Source organism: Ctenocephalides felis, unplaced genomic scaffold (assembly GCF_003426905.1).
Source record: "Ctenocephalides felis isolate EL2017-DRISC unplaced genomic scaffold, ASM342690v1 CF-g0.4_SCAFFOLD_01886, whole genome shotgun sequence".
In the NCBI taxonomy this organism is placed as follows: Eukaryota; Metazoa; Arthropoda; class Insecta; order Siphonaptera; family Pulicidae; genus Ctenocephalides; species Ctenocephalides felis.
The window spans coordinates 165,446,645-165,467,852 of record NW_020538040.1 but is presented as its reverse complement, the minus strand read 5'-3'; the positions used below and the strand labels follow the sequence as shown (position 1 = coordinate 165,467,852).

Here is a 21,208-nt window from a genome sequence, read left to right as displayed (position 1 = left end):
AATCACTCACCATTTATCGCCAGGATCAGAAGAAAGCATGATAAATCCAAGATCGCATCTTTAAGCCTTCAGGAAACAAATGTCACAAATTCAAAATCACACTAGAACTCAATTTTTATTATCACGACAAAAACTTAAATCACCGTTAAAATACAAATCAATTCAATACAGTTATTAACACTGAACAAACAATTGGCAAGAAATAATTCAACTTTCAATAGCACGTGGTCTACGTACCGCGTGTTCGATCATTTTACGTACAGCACTTATGACACAAGAACGAAAGCAGGACGAGGACGATATTGTACCGCGCCGAACGCCGAGAGACGACTGAAACTGAACGATCCGAAAGGAACTGACTGGAGCGGCAATTCGGTTCCATCCCCGAATTGCCGCGCATTCGTCGGCGCACGCCTGCTTCGAAAACGTGCGATGTAAACAAGAAGCAGCCGAAGTAGAAAGCCGAAGTTGAAAACCGAAAGCCGAAAGCCGAAAGCCTGAAAACAAACAATTGTCATATATATATAACACTAGTTTGTTTTTTTTTTTTAGTTTTTATAAGATTTTAAACTTCCCGTAGTTATTACATTTAATATGAAACTAGTGGGGCGCATGGCATCGTGCCTTAAGGCAAATTGCTGGAACTTCCCGTACCAAAAATTATTTTTTTTAAAAAAAGATTAACATTTTTGAAAGAAATTTACTTTTGAACTAGTGGGGCGCATGGCATCGTGCCTTAAGGCAAATTGCTGGAACTTCCCGTACCAAAATTTTTTTTTTTTTTAAAACGATTAACATTTTTGAAAAAAATTTACTTTTAACTACTGGGGCGCATGGCATCGTGCCTTAAGGCAAATTGCTGGAACTTCCCGTACACCAAAAAAATTTTTTAAAAAAAGATTAACATTTTTGAAAAAAATTACTTTGAACTAGTGGGCGCATGGCATCGTGCCTTAAGGCAAATTGCTGGAACTTCCCGTACACCAACAAATATTTTTTTTAAAAAAGATTAACATTTTTGAAAAAAATTTACTTTGAACTAGTGGGGCGCATGGCATCGTGCCTTAAGGCAAATTGCTGGAACTTCCCGTACACCAAAAAATATTTTTTTTAAAAAACGATTAACATTTTTGAAAAAAAATACTTTGAACTACTGGGGCGCATGGCATCGTGCCTTAAAGCAAATTGCTGAAAATTCCCGTAAAAAAAATTATAATTTTTTTAAAAAGATTAACCTTGTTGAAAAAAAATTACTTCAAACAAATTAGATTTTTGAGAAACTATAAATTTGACAAAAAATTACTTTTTTTGAAAAAAAAAAGTTTTTTCTATTTTGACATATTTTGAAAATTCTGAACATTTTTACACTGCTTAAACTGCGTAAAGACGTAATGTCGAAGCGCGTAACCGCCGCGTCGCCGTCTAACGGATAAACATTGGTACGGAACCCATAGAAATGTAAACAAAATTTATACTTATGTTAAAATCTCTATAAAATATCTGATAATTTGATGTGCATATGTCTAATAATCATTTTTAAAAATAAAATCAGTTATAAAATAAATACACGTGATATTTTATTATACCCCTCCCTCCCCCACGTGATATTTCGTGATTTTTTGTCAAACCCCCTCCCCCTGAAAACCTCACGTGATTAATGGACGCCCCCTCAGTTCTTCATCTTGTTAATACAATTAAAATGTTTTTTGAATTATTCAAATCGGACGCTCCGTTCTCTTAAAAACTGAGTTACCGTTTTTGGCACTTTTTGCCCCATATCTTCGGAACGACTAGACCTGCTTTCGCCAAAAACTAATCAGCACGTCTCCTTATCAATACGAATCGAATGTTTTTGGAATTGTTCAAATTGCTTCATCCATGTTCCCGAAATCGTCGACAAAAATTTGTATCCGCACACACACACATCCATTTTTTCTAAGGTATGCCAAAATGTTCAGAAGGTTTTGAAACGTAAAGATATATAAAAATTTTCATTTTCAATTTTTTTGTTATTACTATACACTAATTGAACACTCCGTTCTCTCAAAAACTGAATTACGATTTTTGGCACTTGTTGCCCGTATCTTCGGAACGGCCAGACCTGCCTTTGCCAAAAACTAGTCAGCACGTCTCCTTATTAATAGGAATCAAATGCTTTTTTAATCATTCAAATCGGTTGATTCATGTTCTCGAAATCGTCCACGAAAAATTGTATCCGCACATACACACACGCACACATACACACACATCCATTTTTTTCTAAGGTATGCCAAAATGTTCGAAAACCTTTAAAACGTAAAGATATATAAAAATTACTATTTTCGATTTTTTTGCGATTACTATAACTTACCCTACGGGATGGTAAAAATTTGAATATTTTGAAAACTAAAGAAATAGATCTTTAAAAATTTGGGAATTTAAAATAAAAAACACTCATTTGAAAAAATTGTTTTTTTTATTTTTTGAATATTTTCCCATAGGGTAAGTTATAATAATCGCAAAAAAACTGAAAATTAAAATTCTTATATATCATACCTAATAATTAGAAAAAATGGATGTGTGTGTGGGTGTGTTCGGATTCAAATTTTCTTCGACGATTTCTCGAAACACGGATCAACCGATTTGAATAATTCAAAAAAAAGACATTCGATTTCGATTGATAAGGAGACCTGTTGATTAGTTTATCATAAAGGCAATTGAACGCAGCGTCCAATTTGAATGATTCAGAAAACAATTTATTTGTATTGGCGAAGTGTGGAACTGATAATTTCTTTGGGAATACAGATCTAATGGTTTCGGGGACTCAATGAAAAAAGTAAAAAAAAAATGCCATTTGGCAGTCATCATGTCATATGCACATCAAATTATCACAGATGTTTTATAGAGATTTTAATAATAAAAACATGTTTTTTACATTTTTATGGGTTCTGTACCAATGTTTATTCGTAACATTACGACGCGACGCTTACGCGCTTTGATATTCTCTCTTTACGCAGCTAGAGTAGCGCGATTGCTTTGCAAAAAAGTTCAAAATTACTTAAATATAAAAAACATCTAATTTTTCATGAGTCATTTTTTTTAAATTTCAAAATTCTCAAAAATATATTTTTTTCCAATTTTTAAAAAAATATTGAATCTTTTTTAAAAATCTTAACTTTTGGTACGGGAAGTTCCATGACACAATGCCATGCACTACTAGTTGAATTATTCAAATCGGTTGATCCGTGTTCCCAAAAATGTCGACGAAAATTTGTATCCACATACACACATATATATACATACCCACATACATCGATTTTTTTTTAAAGTATGCCAAAATATTCAGGAACCTTTAAAACGTAAAGATATACGATTGCGATTACTATGACTTACATTACGGGAAGTTAATTAGAACAAAGAATTTTACAGGTGCGTTCACAAAAGGGGTGAACAAATTTTGTACATTTATACTATTGAAAATTTTGTTCAAACATGCATTTTACTCTTCACTTACATGTTTACTTTTTCGTTACATATTTTAACCCTTTGCGCTCGGCACCGATTCAAGAGTTGGGTTAAACACAATCAGGTCCAAATTGAGTTAAACACAATCATGGATGCACAGTCAAAGTTCTTAAATATAATTTAAGCAAATATATAACATTGTTTAAGAAATATTTTATAAATATTACATTGAGATTAAAAATTTAGAAGATTTCTAAAACCGCTTATTAGACAATTTTTAATTCATAATACTTTGATAGAGAAAAACTGAAATTATAAATAATCAATATATGGAAATATATCAAATCTATGATGAACTTTATTAGTTGCATTTAAATAAATTAAAAGTGTTACAATGTAATAAAAATCTTTCATATCTGATTCTTGCAAAAAGGATTGTGTAATGTTTTATAAAAATGTTAACTAAATTCCCGTAGGGTAGTTATAGTAGTCGAAAATGTATTTTTTATTATTCTTCACGTTTCAAAGGTTTCTTCAACATTTTGGCATACCTTAGAAAAAAATTATGCATGTGTGTGTGTGCGGATACAAATTTTCGTCGACGATTTCGAGAAGACGGATCAACCAATTTCAAAAAACATTCAATTCGTATTGATAAGGAGACGTGCTGATTAGTTTTTGGCTGAGGCAGTTCCAGCCGTTTCGTAGATACAAAACAATAAGTTACAAAAATGGTAATACTGTTTTTGAGATAACGAAGCGTCCTATTTGAATGATTCAAAGGTCTTTTTATTAAATTCTAAAAATTCAAAATTTTCAAAGATCTAAATTTTTCAACTTTTTCAAAATATTTCAATGCCTTTTTAAAATTTTAAAATTTTGTTACGGGAAGTTCCAGCTTTGCCTTAAGGCATGATGCCATGCAGCAATAGTTTTAACAACGAAAATAGTCGGTTGAAAGTAAAATAGCTGTTCACTAGTAAATATTCGTTAGAATCTCATGAGCATCTTATTAGAAACGACAATACAAGACATTTCTGATATATTGATTTTCTATATTTGATTATTTATTTAATTAGTAATTAAAATCGTAAATAATTATTTCCATTTTTTTTTCAAATCTTAATAAGGTTGATATGCGAAGTTTTTGTTTATTGATTATATTTCTTATATAACATTCATTTATAAATCAAGAATTTCCAGCAATTTACCTTGAGGTCCGAGGTCATAAATTATTAAATTATCTGATGATATTAACTTCACATAAAAACCATTATAGTTCCAAATTTCACTCCGAGTTACCGGTGTTTTTCCAATTGGAATTTCGTGTGCTGTATCTGCGCTAAAAAATAATAATAATAATAATAAAATGAAACATTTCACAATTTAACAGTTAATCACAAAGTATATAGTATTCACTACAATCACTGTTTCTTAATTTTAGTCCTATATTTTATGAGTTCACTGTATAACCAGTCAACACACCAAAGGACCTCTTACATCAGAGGTAGAAAACAATTCTTTTAACATCAAAACAAACCACCACATTATTTCTTCGTTGTAAACATAGTTATAAAAACTCAAATCACTGATAAAGGACAAAACAATTCGATGCACATTTGGTCTAGAACACAAGACAAACAAATGGTAGGAAATAATTCAACCTTTAATAGCACGTGGTCTATGACACAAAAACGAAAACAAGCCGAGGACGATATTGTACCGCGCCGAACGCCGGGAGACGACTAAACGATCCGAAAAAAACAGACTAGTTTTTTTTACGAAATTCTATTGGCCTTTGCATTATAGCATTTAACCATATACATTTCATAAAATTATGTTTGTTTAGAACTTTGTTTATCCGGCCCTCTGTTATACGGATTGGCAATGATTCGGACTAACAACCGCGACCAATTTTATGTATGTACATACTTGTAATTTGAATTTTTGCATAATTAATGCTGCAGTTTAGTATACGTATGTAACTATGTAATGTAATCTAAGAAAATATATATGTAGATAAAGAAGTTTCCATTTTCCTAATAAACATTATTTTCGTTGATCTATATATGTATGCATTCGTTATTTTTTGATAAAAAAACATCATTACTTTTCATACATTTGATTATCCGAATGCCTATCGACAACAATTAGTCTGGTTAATCGAGTTTCTACTGTATCTCTAAATTTGTACTAACAGCGACAAATTTCGAGTGAAATTCATTTTTCTTATTGTATACAGTACTCGAATGGTTTTCGATTTGTGTACCCTTGCAATGCAAGTCTGGCGCTTAATCATTTTGACTACTCACTATGCTCGGTATAAACTTTACATATTTAACTCCTTCGACTCGGATGCCGCCTCTCCGGCGACGAAATACATATAAATCTCGCAATTCACGAGTGAAAAGGGTTAAAAACAAATGCAATCTTAAAAATCAATCAGAGTTTTTTTTTGATTCACTCTAATCACTTTATCTTACTTTTCCTAAAACAATCAATAATTTACCTGTCGTATGAAATTTTTCGACATAACTTTCACGTTCGATCAAAGTAAAACGTAAAGCGAAATAGCGCTAAACGGGGAAATCTTAACACATTTACAGCCAACCTTGTGTTGCCCGTACTTCTCCCTGTGCTAAACTTCTTATTCGTTTAATATAAAATAAAACCATTTCTGAACATGTTAAAGGGGCGTCCATTAATCACGTGAAGTTTTTAGGGGGAGAAAGGGTTTTACAAAAAAAAATCACGAAATATCATGTTGAATTAAAAAAAAATCCAAACATTTTCAAAAAAAAATCAAATATTTAAAAAAAATCTCGTAACTAAAAATACACATAAAACTTAGTCAGGGAGGGAGGTAATTTTGAATATCACCACGTATCACCAAGGAGGAGGAAAGGTCCAAAAATCCTTTAAAAAAAATCGATCACGTGATTAATGGACAGGGGGCGACCCCCACCAAACATCAGGTGTATTTTTAGTTACGAGAAAAATTGTACATTTTTTTATTTTTTTTTTAATTTTTAGATTTTTTTTAATTTCAGGTAAAAAAATATCTTCCTATACCCTTTCCTCCCCCACGTGATATTTCGTGATTTTTTATCTCCCTAAAAACTTCACGTGATTAATGAACGCCACCTAACTAGGAATTAAAAAATTGTATCAAAATGGAATGGAATTTCAATTCAAACATTTTATTGAAAACACTATTTTAAAATGCAAGGAAAGCAAACGGTCTCACGGTCAACATATGAGTACGCACCAGTGAATGTGTTAACATGCAAATAATGGGGTTAGAGAAAGATGTATAGAAAATTGAAAAAAAAAAAAAAAAAAAAGTAGAAAAAACACAATCTGCTTACCAAACAGGCAATAAGTGGTTAATATGGTAATCATCTATAACATTTTCCAATCATGCTTTCAAATTCTTGTCAAAAATCTGTATTATTTTCCACTAGCTGCAGTTTCTTCAACTATTTTATCTAGAATTTCACCCATCCGCAAGCTAAAATAAGAGACGACCCTAAACCAAAACTGCTCTAAGCAATGTAGCGTTGAGTGGGGTATTATTATATTGTGGTACTTCAACAAATCATACCTAAACATAGCATTTTATTCAATTTCATTAATAACATGGTTCATATATATTTGATAGGTTTATTTAGCAAAATTTATATCTAAAATATAAGACAATCAATAATATATAGCTAAATTTTAATACACGGGTTAGAGGTTATAACACTCAGTCGCCAAACAAGTTATGCACATACAGGCACACATATTCTATTATAAAATCCCTTTTACATCATATACGTAAAACGCAAATATATATTTCCATTTGAAGCAATTTATGATTTTGATTATGGCTAGTCGACATTAAAATTACAGTATATAATACAGATTCTAGATGCTATTCATTATTTGCTCTTAAACGCAAAAGTACTAAAACAATATTTACAATTAAATCTGTCCAACAAATTTATAAGACAGGACTCCGTCAAAAATTTTGCACTTATGATAGTCAAACAATTACAAATTAGTTGACTTGTTATCAACAAACTCTTGTATTGTGTTGAATATAAAGAATGTTATAAAATTCTCATATTAGATTAATAGCTGTAATCTTGATTAAACAATACAAATTTTACAACATACAGTTTCTCTTATTTGTAATGTATGTTCTGTCATTAGTATAGAAATAATTCAATTTAACCATAAAATTCTTATTCATAATCGTAAAAAATCCATTGATAAAAATCAATCATATAATTTTAAAACTTAATTTTATATCAATTGCTTTACATTTAAAAAAAATTTAAAACTTAAAGCCATTGGAATTTAATTTAATTTCGTCGACGTCGCAACATTTAAAAAATTAGACTAACAATTTTTGCCAAATAATAAAAAATAAATCAATATTATAATTTCACATTAAATCATAAAAAATAATGGTAACAAAATTATATTTTTGACAATTTCTATTGCATATATATAATTTAAGTAATAAACCTAATGTTTTAACTTGTTAACAGGGCGATATTGATTTCTTTCACCATTTTAACTCTGTGAAGCATTTTTTGCAGCGGTTCTTTTCCTAAAGCCATTGTCGAATACCAGACAGGACTGTCAGGCACACAAGACCTTTCTGGCAACAAATAAAATACATCATTTCTGGTCTTCACACTTTCAGGGCTAAAAAGAAATGAAATTGATTTCGTTGTTGTATCACATGATACTAAAACATTAGATACTTTTAGTTACCATTTAGATAAATAAAATTCATAAAGTTTTACTGGACATCGAAGTGGATTTTCTTCATTTTCTTGTTGTTCATAAACTTTCTTTTTGCGAGAGTTAGCATCTAATAATAATAAGATAATTAATAATATAAACTATTTAAAAAAACTAATGACAAACATGAAGTATTTAAGAGAATATTCTGGTCTAGTAATGTTACAAAATCAATTTTGTTTTTTTATTTATATATATTTTTTCAAAGTTTAACTATTCAAGAATATGTGTATAAGAGGATTTTATTTTTTTTTCGGATTTTTTTCTGACCTCTGACCAGAATACCTCCTTAACTAAGAAAAAATTCATTACTAAGAGATTGCCACAAAGAACTTAATAGTATACCTAATGCTGATTGAGGTGGGTAGAATCTTAGTAACACATTGCGAGAACCAGGAACTTTAGTTGCACCAGGTTGATTAGGATTACGCTTCCAATGTTTCATAATATGAGAAAATGACAACTGCATATGTTCTTCTACAGTCTGTTAATGAAAATTTTAGATTACAATGAATGTTATAAATATATAAAAAATAATTTACAAACCCCATGCATTTATATACAACAAAAGTATTTTTATACTTACTACTAAATTGAAATGTTTAGTGTTAAAGAACATAAGTGTACTAAGCAACACGTGCGGTGAATGAGCACCAAGTTGTTTAGATTCCCATAAGTGCTCCTCCTCAACTCTAGTGACAATATATTCTGAAAATATGTTTTAATTAGTCTTATCAATTCCTAAGTTTTATATTCATACATCAGACTTACGTGAATCATTATATAAAACAGAAAACTTTTTAGCAACTTCATCTAAACATTCAGTGAACTTCTCATAATATGCATCAGTGAAAATATTATCTATTCTTCCATTTTCAAAGAGATATTGTTGAATACCTATTTAAGAAATTATTTTCATTATTTTATCATCTTTGTTTATATATGTAGGGGGAAAACAGACAACATGGTATATATGAACAAAATGACACGGCGGCCTTATTTAAAAATTGGCTAAACCAAAAATGACTAAATGGCATTGTGTCTTAGGCAAATTGCTGTAACTTCCCGTAACAAAAATTAAATTTTTTAAACAAGATTAAAATATTTTTTAAACATTGATTGAATTTGATTTTTGATTTTGAAAAAAAATTTACTTTTTTGGAAAAAAAATGTTTTCTTTAATTTTGAAATATTTGAGAAATTTTGAACTTTTCTCAAAGCAATCGCACTGCTTTAGCTACATAGAGACGAAATATCGAAGCGCGTAAACGCCGCGTCGCCGACTAACGGCAGACGATGTTACGGAACTCATAGAAATTATATACATATTATTTAAATCTGCATAAAATATCTGATAATTTGATGTGCCTATGTCTAATGATCATTTTTGACCGCCAAATGGCATTTTTTTACTTTTTTTTACTAGATCTCCGAAACCGCTAACCTGCCTCTTCCCAAAAATTTAAACAGCTCTTCACAATGTTTGAAGAGAATTCACAATTCTAGACATTTTCAAATAAAAATAAAATTGGTCATCCTGTCAATACGAGTAAAATGTTTTTTTATGAGTCTCCTTATCAATACAAATCGAATGTTTTTTTTTAATTATTCAAATCGGTTGATCGATGTTCCCGAAATCGTCGACGAACATTTGTATCCGCACACACACACACATACATACATCAATTTTTTCTAATTATTTTAATTAATATAATTAATTAAAGGACTGTTAGTAGGTGGTCAATGAATCAAAAATGACTAAAAACGATTGAAACTGATTATAATATAATTAAATAAATAAATGTCATTAAAAAACGAAACACCATGTCACTTTGTCCGTACTTCCCCTATATCAAAATTTACCTAAAACCAGATAATAGATTGTATCTGGAGCATATTCACTGCCGTTTGGTTTACGAACTTCTTTGACAAACAAACACAAAGAGTAATTTAATTCATCAGCGGTCAATTGAAGAATCTCTGACTTAAAAGGTTTACGCCTTATAGAACTTTTCTCCAAATCAGCATTCTTAGTCATCACCCACTGTTTCCAAGCATTGACACCAAATGTATACTGTTAAGAATGTGAATAGTTACTTTTTTGTATTATTTACAGCATACTATGATCTCTTCATTGCTTTCAAATACTTATATCATGTTTTCAAAATTTGTAATACAAAACATATTTATTACTACCTTTAGGCACATATTTGCATCTGGTTTTTCAGTGGGTTCTCTAGGAGGTTCTGGTTGAGTGGGTGGTTGCATCATTGGCAGACCGTCAGTGTTGCTTACTCGGCGATTACGCTTATTAACACCCAAGCTAATGGAAATAAATTATTATAATTACCTTACTACAATAAATAGAAATTTAATGTATCTTTTAACACTTTCGACTCGGGAGTCGGACTGCCAGTCGGTACGCTGCGCTCGGAATATTATAGTGCTATACTTATCTCTCAACTCGGATTTTTTTTTGTATCAGATTTTTTCAAAATGTGGTAATATTGCTTTTAAATACAGTTATTATGATAATAAAATAGAAAATTTTGAAAATTAAAAAAAATTGCACTCAAAACCATGCTATATTGTTTAAAAAATCATTTCTTCACAGATCTTTATTAGAATTATGGGGATCATGAGCTAATAAATTAATTTTGTTATATATTTATTTATAAAATTAATAAATCAATCAATAAATGAATGTAATAGTAAATTAATTTTTTAAAAATAAAAAAAAATTAAATGTAAGTTTAGTTTGCGAAGAGTCGTCGCCGACACGATTTGCCGCCGGAGCGGCGGCATCCGAGCTTAACGGTAAAACATATCATGCCGCCGGAGCGGCGGCATCCGAGCACAACGGTAAAATGACTATGCCGCCGGAGCGGCGGCATCCGAGTCGAAAGGGTTAAAAGAGATTTTTGGTCTAGAGGCATATATTTTATGTGATTTTTGAAAGGCATTAAAAAAAAATTAGTGGTGTATGGCATCGTGCCTTAAGGCAAATAGCTGGAACTTCTTGTACCAAAAGTTTTTTTTTTTAATAATTAAATTTTGTTTTAATCTTTGAAAAAATTTAATTTTTGAGAAATTTTTAATTTTTGAAAAAAAATTAACTTTCTTGGAAAAAAAAACTTTGAAAAAATGTGTTTTTTTATTTAAATTTTTTTTAAATATTTTGAACTTTTTTCCAAAGCAATTGCACTGCTTTAGCTGCATAAAGACGAATTATGAAAGCGCGTAAGCGCCGCATCACAGTCTAACAGACAAACGATGTTACGGAACCCATAGAAATGTAAACAAAATTAATACACATTATTAAGACCTGACTAGACCTGCCTTCCCAAAAATTTAATCAGTTCTTCATCTTATCAATACAAGTGAAATTTTTTTTTTGAATTATTAAAATCGAACGCTCCGTTCTCTTAAAAACTGAGGTACCGTATTTGGCACGTGCTATGGAAACAGAAGAGGTCAAACAGCTATATCTCCGAAATTATTTACTTGAAAAATCTGTTTGTACACATATTCTTAAATAGTTTCGTTTTTTATAGAAAACTTTTCGTTTTCTTAAAATTTCTAGACTAAATATCCTCTTAATCGACACAATTAATACAGGTCAAAAAAAGAGAGAAATTTTTAGTATTACACTTGCTATTTAATCAATATTTTTTAACTTCCCGTAGGGTAAGTTATAGTAATCGCAAAAAAATCGAAAATGAAAATTTTTATATATCTTTACGTTTCAGAGGTTTCTGAATATTTTGGCATACCTTAGAAAAAATGGATGTATGTGTGTGTGCGTGTGTGTGTGTGTGTGTGCGTGCGTGTGCGTAGTATGTATGTGTGTGCGGATACAAATTTTCGTCGATGATTTCCGGAACACGGATGAAGCAATTTGAATAATTTAAAAAACATTCGATCCGTATTGATAAGGAGACGTGCTGATTAGTTTTTGGCGGAGGTAGGTCTAGCCGTTCCGAAGATATGGGGCAAAAAGTGCCAAAAACGGTACCTCAGTTTTTAATAGAACGGAGCGTCCGATTTTAATAATTCAAAAAACATTTTACTTGTATTGACAAGATGAAGATTTGATCGAATTTTTATAAGGGCAGGTTTAGCGGTTTCGGAGATATAACGAAAAAAGTAAAAAAAAGCCATTTGGCGATCAAAAATTATCATTAGACATATGCACATCAAATTATCAGATATTTTATATAGATTTTAACAATAAGTATAAATTTTGTTTACATTCCTATGGGTTCCGTACCAATGTTTACCCGTTAGACAGCGACGCGGCGCTTACGCGCTTTATATTTTGTCTCTATGCATTTAAAGCAGTACGATTGCTTTGAAAAAAAGTTCAGATCTTCCAACATATGTCAAAATAAAGAAAATATTTTTTTTTTCAAAAAAAAAGATTAAAAAAAAAAAATTTAAATAAAATTTTTTTTTTCAAAAAAAAGTAATTTTTTGTCAAATTTATAGTTTCTCAAAAATCTTATTTTTTCAAAGTAAATTTTTTTCAAAAATGTTAATCGTTTTTAAAAAAATAATAATTTTTGGTACGGGAAGTTCCAGCAATTTGCCTTAAGGCACAATGCCCTAATTGCCTTAAGACAGAATTCCACTTACAGCTAGTTATATCAATTATTACTGATCCCTTACTTGTTACCCTGTGGTCGATTAGGTCGTTTTCTCCCACGCATAGCGGCTCTTTGTTGTTCCATCATAAGCATATGATGATGATGCATTGGATTCGGGTCATCAACTCCTTCTTCATTAGACATTGGAGGATGGGAGCTTGGAGTAATTGTACTGGCCGTCATCGCAGATTCTAAATCCACAGCTGGTTCATCATATTCCGATGCCATTTTCAAGGCCATTTGTAGCATATCTTCACCTAAAAATATAAACGAAGACATTAAGAAATAGTAACAAAATTATTTTAATTAAGACTATAAATTAATAGTGATTGTATGGTTATATATTGAGTTAGCATTATTTGCTTTTTGCACATTTACAAAATATTATGTACTTTTATAGCTATGGGTCTGAAGAATAGGGCCATGTCACTTGAAATAAGGCGTGAAACTAGTGGTGTACGGTATCGTGCCTTAAGGCAAATAACTGGAACTTCCCGTACCAAAAATTAATTTATTTAAAAAAGATTAAAATTTCTTTTAAACTTTGAAAAAAATAGATTTTTGATGAATTTTAGATTTTTGAAAAGAATTGGCTTTTTTGAAAAGACTTTAAAAAAATGTTTTCTTTATTTTGAAATATTTTAGAAATTTTGAACTTTTTTTTCAAAGCAATCGCACTACTTTAACTGCATAGAAACGAAATACCGAAGCGCGTAAGCGCACGTCGCCGTCTAACGGACAAGCGATGTTAGGAACCCATAGAAATGTAAATAAAATTTATACATATTATTATAATGAAATTTTTTAACTTATTTTTATTGAGAGTCCTTAACCGCTGGACCTGCCTTCCCAACAATTGAATCAGCTCTTCATCATGTCACTACAAGTAAAATGTTTTTTAAATTAATCGGACGCTCCGTTCTCTTAAAAACCGAGTTACCGTTTTCGACACTTTTTGCCCCGTATCTTCGGAACAGCTATACCTGCCTTCGCCAAAAACTAATCAGCACGTCTTCTTATCGAAACGAATCGAATGTTTTTTAAATTATTCAAATCGGTTGATCGGTGTTCCCGAAATCATCGACGAAAATTTGTATTCGCACGCACACATTCATATACATACACATACACATACAGACACACACATCCATATTATCTAAGGTATGCTAGAATGTTCAGAAACCTTTAAAACGTAAAAACATATAAAAATTTTCGATTTTTTTGCGATTACTATAACTTACTCTACGGAAAGTTAAAAAGTAACAATTTCATATAATATAAGATAATTACAGCACTTTAAATACTCACCAAAAGTGTTACTAGTTTCCATTCCTTCTGGACTAAATCCATCATCTTCAGGTGCATCGTCTTCAGAATCCGAATCACTCTCACTTCTCTTTTTCTCTCCAGCCACCATTTCAGCCATCATCAGCAACTCTGCTTCGAATGGATCAGTTGGCATTTTCTCATGGATTTTTTTAATTTCTTTCATGATGCCATTTGCAGAATTTCTAGTTGTTGGAATGAACACTGGGACTGGAATTGGCAAAGGTATGGGTACTGGCACAGGATAAGGCATAGAGTACATATTCAAAGGAGTTGGAACATATATAGGAACTGGTACCGGTATTAAAATTCTTTTCTGCAAACTATCATCTGTCTGGCATTCCTTGTTAATGGTTTGCTGTTTGCAAGAAGTGCCTTTTGATGCGGTCATTGGTTTACACATTGTAGACATGTTCGAAATAGGCTTAGGACGTGGAGGTTTCACAATTAATTGTGTCTTAAATTGTGGCTTGGGAGGTGGTGTTGGTGCCGGAGCGGGAGCAGGAGGTGGAGCTTGTTGAACAATTTGAGCTTGTTTATGAGTACTTTTAACTGAACCACGAGTGTTATGTGCATTGACAGGAGTGCCTAGAGATCGAACTTTTGAAATTATAGGAGTTTCAAATGACTTTGACGCAGCTGAAGCTTTCGTACCAACTCCTAAATAGTTTTTTTAAATATATTTTGTTCTTTTGCACATTTTTATTTAAAATAAATATATATACAATACCTTTTGTTTGGCGTGTTATGTTGTATGTTCGTTTGGGAGCACCAGTAGGCACGGGCGCACCCTTAATTGAAGTCGCAGGAGGTGTCTTATGCTGCTCGCTTCCTAATGTTATTGGATTTTTAGAATATTGTCCTTGAAAAGACATAACACATTGATATGTGCAAAAGTTCCTTATTGTAGCATCAGACATAGTTAAATGATATTGAGCTTGTGATAAAGACTTGCAATGATCACATTTTATTCTAAAAAAAGATATAAATATTATATTTAAATAATAATTTAAGAAGTTCAGCATAAATAAATCAAACCTTCTCATGGAAACAGCATTTACCGACACTTGATAAAGTGTCAAACAATTCAAAGAGCACATCATAATTTTTTGCCCTGAACTTAAATTTCGTCTAATCATGTCATAGTTGTACTTTTTGACTTTACACCAATTGCATGGAACTATCTGTCTATTAGACAGAATGAAAACGTTCATACATGTTTTTGAACAAAAAGTATGAGGGGCTGCATCATCATATATAGTATAGTGTTCTGATGACTTTCGTTCATAATATTTCTTACACATATCACATTGATCTGCAACGTAATTTTAGTGTTAGTACTATGGTTTTACAGAAACCATACTACAAAAAAAAATTACAGAAAGTATTTTACTGTTGAAAGTATTTAATTCTGGTCAAAATGGGCCTTGTATATGGAAACAATTAAAAAATTATACAAATTAATGAAATATTTTTACAAACTAAAGCCAAAATTTCTAAATTTTAAACTTATAAAAATAAATTAATAGTCATTGTTTTTAAGGGGGGAACCTGCTTTAGAGGTTTAGAAAATCGTTTTTTTTTATTGCAAAAATGTCTTTCAAAACTAGCCAAGAATATATCTCTAAAATTTCATAAACAAGTTCAAGTAATCATCGGAATTACGGAAGAAATAGTGAGCAAGCGTCAACCATGTATACAAGCGGAACGAAAACTTCGAATTGGCGGAAAATACAGGAAAAAAACTAAACGTCCTATCGAAACGAGAAAAAATTCATTGTATTCAGGATTAAATTCTATTCTAGTTGAACCTAAAAAAAACTTAAAAAAAAGTTATCCCTAAAAATTACTGAAAAAAGGCGATTTTTTTAAGCCTCTATCTAAAGCAGGCTCTCCCCTTAATATAAAGACAAATTGAAAAATAATTCATGAAAAATGAAGTAATGAATATAATCAAGAAATAAATTATGAAATACAAAAAAGTGGTGAATACAATGAAGATATTAAATGATATGAATGATAATGAAGATACTGAAGAATGGCTGGAGATAGTTGCATCAACTACATAAATGGTAAAATACCTGCACAAATTTCACACGTAGATATGATCTTTCTTTCTTCGTTCTTCAAAATAATTAATAGTTACTATACAAGGATAAAATGGTACAAACTTTTAATAATTGTCACGTTGTAATAATTTTCATGTAGTATTATTTTACGAAATACCCGAGGCGATTTTGTTTCGAAAATATCTAAACTTCATGACGGCCAGTATGGCCAAGACGCGCATGCTTTGTAAAAACTATGTTATTTTTTAATATAATTAGTCAAGTATGTAAAAGCAAATGGAAAATTATATAATGAATCATAAAAATATTCATAAGCCTACACACAAATTTCTAAATTTTATATTATCAAAAATAAATTAATGTCATACTTTTTAACATAAAAACAAACAATTTGAAATAAAAATATGAAGAAAAAAGTAATGAAAGCGATAAAGATAATGCTATAAAGACAAGCATGTTAATGAAATAACATAAGAATAAATAAATAATATATATATATATATATATATATATATATATGTGTGTGTGTGTGTGTGTGTGCGTGTAAACAGTAGAATAAATTATGAATAAATAAATAAATACATAAATAAAATATCGCTAATCCAACACTTCAATAATGGTCAACTTTTTGAAAATCAAAAAGTTTTTCCGCGATTTCCAATATCTTATGATTTTTTCACTATAATCCAGTAATCGAAACATTCCACTAATCTGACATCCTCTGGTTTTTAATAGAGTTGGATTAGCGAGATTTTTGCATCAAACATGTACTAAAACACCTGCACAAATTTCATACATACACGCTAGTATTGTTTTTCTTATTCCTTCAAATAATTAATAAACACTATACAAAAATAGAAGAAAGTAATAATTTTCACGTCGTATCAGAAAAAGATCTAACTTTAAAAAATACGCGCACATACTTTAAAAAAACAATTGATAAATGTGATTTTTTATACAATTAACCTAGTATTGAACATTTATGTAACAAATAAAAATTTATCCAAAATATACACAAAAAGTATCTATTTAATAATAAGACTTGTTTACAGTAGATAACGCTTGATAAAATTAAATAGTTTTTAGCTTTTTCATATGCTCAAAAATATTGACTGATATTCAGCAAACAGCATTGATAAAAAAAATTATGTAATTATTATATAAAAAGCTATAGGTATATAAAAAAACTATTTATATTTTTGGATTTTGCTATAATAACACCCTAATTTTTTTATCAGGTATTAAAGTAAATATATCCATAAACTTTGAGGTCAATTTTTAGTTCTGTACTACATTTAGACTGCACAATGTTTTGAATGTACATAAATGTTTTTAGGTTTGTGTTAAAACGGCCTGAAAAAAATTAAAACAAGATCTTGGACACAATTATGTCTATCTTTCTCTAATAGTGTGTAGTTTTAGCAGTTCTGGCCAAAAAAGGGTCGAATAATAATTGTATTTTATAGAAAAAATATTATAGTTAAGCACCACAATGAATTAGTAAATAAATTTTCACTATGATTGGATCTGCAGTTTTTGAATACATAGAAAACAGATACACAAACATACATTCAATTTTATATAATGTGGATTTTATATAAATATTTATATACAAATTCATAATACATACCAGGAAAAATTTTATTAACAAACTTAAATGCTGAGAAACATGGAACAGAGCATAATTTATGATCAAATCCATCAATGAAGACTTCAACTTTTATAACTTTATCTTTATTGCACACAGCACACTGGCTGACAGTATTCATTGGCGGGCAGTTTTTGCTCATTTGATCGAATTTCTCCATGCACATCTGAAAAAAAAAAAAACATTTAAAATATACTGATAATTAAATATTATAAGTAAACTTAAAAATTTCATATAAAAATACCTGTGTGCAAAAATCTTTGAATTGGCCTTTATCGCCAACTGGAGCTAAAAATCCCTCTGAACCTCCTGAAATATCTTTTTGACAATAAGAACAGACTTTTAATCCTTTTTTAAATTCTTCTAAACAACTAGAACTGCAAAACTGACGAACATCATATCCAAATCGCACACAATATTTTCCTAAAGATGTAGTGTGAACTCCAACTTTGCAGTTAGAACAATTTGAATAAGATGTGTTCTGATATTTACCTATAGATGCAATATAAATAATATAATAACTAAAAATTTAATTTATAAAAGAATTTACAAAAAACACTTGAATAAAGCATACTTAAGCAATCCTCATTACAAAAATCCATAGTTTCCCAACTTAAATTTTTCTCATCTCCTGTAATAATTTCTTCACACATAGTACATTTTCTATTAAAGCTTTTGTCTCTATCTTGTTTAGCTGCTTCAGCAGCCTCTTCTGTTCTTGTACGTATTTTTGGTCCAATATTTATATCTCTGACAGAAACATTTAATAATCTAGGCATTTCTTTGACTCTAAATAGTTTACGAACTTTCACACGATATTTGTCGGGATATTCCTCTTGCAGTTTAGTTAAGCATTCATCATCACAGACATACATATCTTCACCATGTGCACTGAATTGAAATTTAGATTTTTTAGTTTCTTGACAATAAAAACACTGATGATCACTTGGTGTTATTTCTTGTACAAAGACTTTTCTATAACGTATAACAAAGTTGCCAAATTCTTCATCTGCTCTATACTTTTTCAAACAATTAGTATCACACAAAAATGCTGCTTCCTTTAAAATCTCATATTGACAAGTTTTGGTAAGTGAGCATTGTGTGCATGAATGCTCAGAACCAACAACTTCTTTAATGATCATTTTTTTAACAACAATATCATATTGATCATTAGCTTTTTTATATTTCAAAACACACGTTTTTTGACACAAAAATTTTACGGACCCATCAACCAACATATGAAATTTACACAGTGTTATTTGTGAGCACTGTGCACATGTTTGTTCACTTATGGTTGTTCGCTTTATAGTATTTTCTTTTAATGGTTCTGTAACATCATTCTCTGTGTCTGTAATATCAATGGTTTCATTTTCGACATCTTTGTCATCATGTTCTTTTAATGGCTCATCACCTTGTATTTCCATTTTACTATCATCCGTTGCAGTATCATTGACTACCTCATCACCATCAATTGATTTCTCTGCATTGTTTGACATTGATGCTTCATCAGGTTTGTTGGAATCACCACCTAGAAACATGAAATAAAATTTAAAGAAATAACTTGATTGCAATATAATATAATATATTACATATAAATGTAATAATATTCATAGCATTTACCTTCAATCAAATTATCAAAAGTTGTTATTGAATCCTGTGCTTCTTTATTCGCAGCTTCCTTCGCCAAACTTTCTTTGGCTAAAATAGCTCTTTCTTTATCAGCTTCAGAAATCTCCCTTTCGGTATCCGGAAGAAGACATACTTCCTCATCCACTCCTTTGCTAGCTTCCACATCTTGAACTTCCTCTGTTTCTTCACTCACGGAATCAACTTGCATTTCCTCAGCTGTTTCCTTTTCTGACAGATCATCCATAGTGGTGTCATGATCATTAGATTCATCAGGTTTATAAAATGAATTTGATTCTTTATTTTGTTTATCTGAACTTCATCAATATCCATAGCCTCATTTACTACTTGATCAAAAGGATCTTCTTCTTTATCCTGTTAAAAATAAACCATCAATTAAAAATAAAATTTAAAATTTTATGAATTGTTATTGCAATTGACATACATACCTCTTCATTACTACTCTTTTCGATGCTGTCTTGTTTTTCATCAGCTGGCTCATGTTCCTTAATATCAGAGCATTCAAAATCAGGACTTACTTCATTATCATCAGTTTGTTTTTTATCTTCAATGTCATTATTATCAATAATGTTTTCAGAAATATCTGTGTCTATTGATGCTAATATTGTACCATTTTCATCATCTTTATCACTCTTCTCCAAATTTTCATGTTCAATATTATTTACATCTTTGTCACTTACAGCAATGCCTTCCTCATTGGTTTTTGATGAGAATTCATCGTTTATTTCATTTTCATTTTTACATTCAATAGGACACATAGCATTGTCTATATTCAATGCATTTTTTTTGACACAAAAATTTTGATTATCATTAACTTCGTCATTTTTGATTTCTGTTTGAACATCAGAGAGTTCTTTCATGTTATTTTCACCAGCATTCTTAATATTATTATCTTCCATCGTTTCATTTTTACTTTCAAAATATGTTTCTAAATTTTCGGCATTTTGTTTATTGTTATCTAATAATTCACCTTCTATTTTTGCATTATCACTACTAGTATCAGAATTCAATTCAACATTACTTTCATTATTTTCTAAATTTAGTGTCAATGTATCTGCAAAGTAATTTGTGTAAGAAATATATTATAATAATATTTGTGTAATAATTAAAAACTGTAAATTAGGTAAAATTACCATTTGGTTCTTCCTTAAATTCGGGATCTAAAATTTTAGATTCACTTTCATTCGAATCTTCACATAATTTTTCATTTGTGCAAGTATCTTCGACTGGTGTTTTATCTGAAATTGATTCAATTCAATTCAATTTTATGATGGAATTATATAATAAATGATATGAAATGTTGTAATAATCATATCGTATGTAGAATATATATATATAGAAATATATATATAGAAAAAATCAAGTGTTTTTAACAAAAAATATTTGTGATATGGATATATAAATTATTACAGGTAAATAATTTTTGCTTCTCAATTTTATATAAAAACTTTTTTAGTTAATTTTTATTACTCTTTACACTGGTACATAATCCATTCCTTTATAATTTTTCTAAATAATCTGTAATGACCATCGTTAATTAATGTTAATCAATAATTTTAAAAAACATTGTATTTGACAGAATAAACCTGATGATGGAACGTATCTAGTTCCGAAACGTCGTTATTAAACAT

The 21,208-nt window shown here is 30.0% G+C and overlaps 1 protein-coding gene across 1 annotated transcript; it reads right to left on the bottom strand.

Annotated features, from left to right (window-relative positions):
• Window positions 1-7,894: 7,894 nt before the first annotated feature.
• On the bottom strand, window positions 7,895-19,919 carry LOC113376705 (zinc finger MYM-type protein 4-like). The gene is made up of 15 exons (XM_026616722.1): window positions 19,551-19,919; window positions 18,505-19,458; window positions 18,175-18,422; window positions 17,913-18,096; window positions 15,252-15,528; window positions 14,944-15,185; window positions 14,196-14,873; window positions 12,910-13,144; window positions 10,438-10,564; window positions 10,105-10,315; window positions 9,013-9,138; window positions 8,828-8,949; window positions 8,587-8,725; window positions 8,212-8,311; window positions 7,895-8,142 (listed from the first exon to the last, which is right to left on the bottom strand). The coding sequence occupies exons 1-15, from the start codon at window positions 19,801-19,803 to the stop codon at window positions 7,968-7,970; spliced, it is 4,071 nt and encodes a 1,356-aa protein (XP_026472507.1). The 5' UTR covers window positions 19,804-19,919; the 3' UTR covers window positions 7,895-7,967.
• Window positions 19,920-21,208: the final 1,289 nt, after the last annotated feature.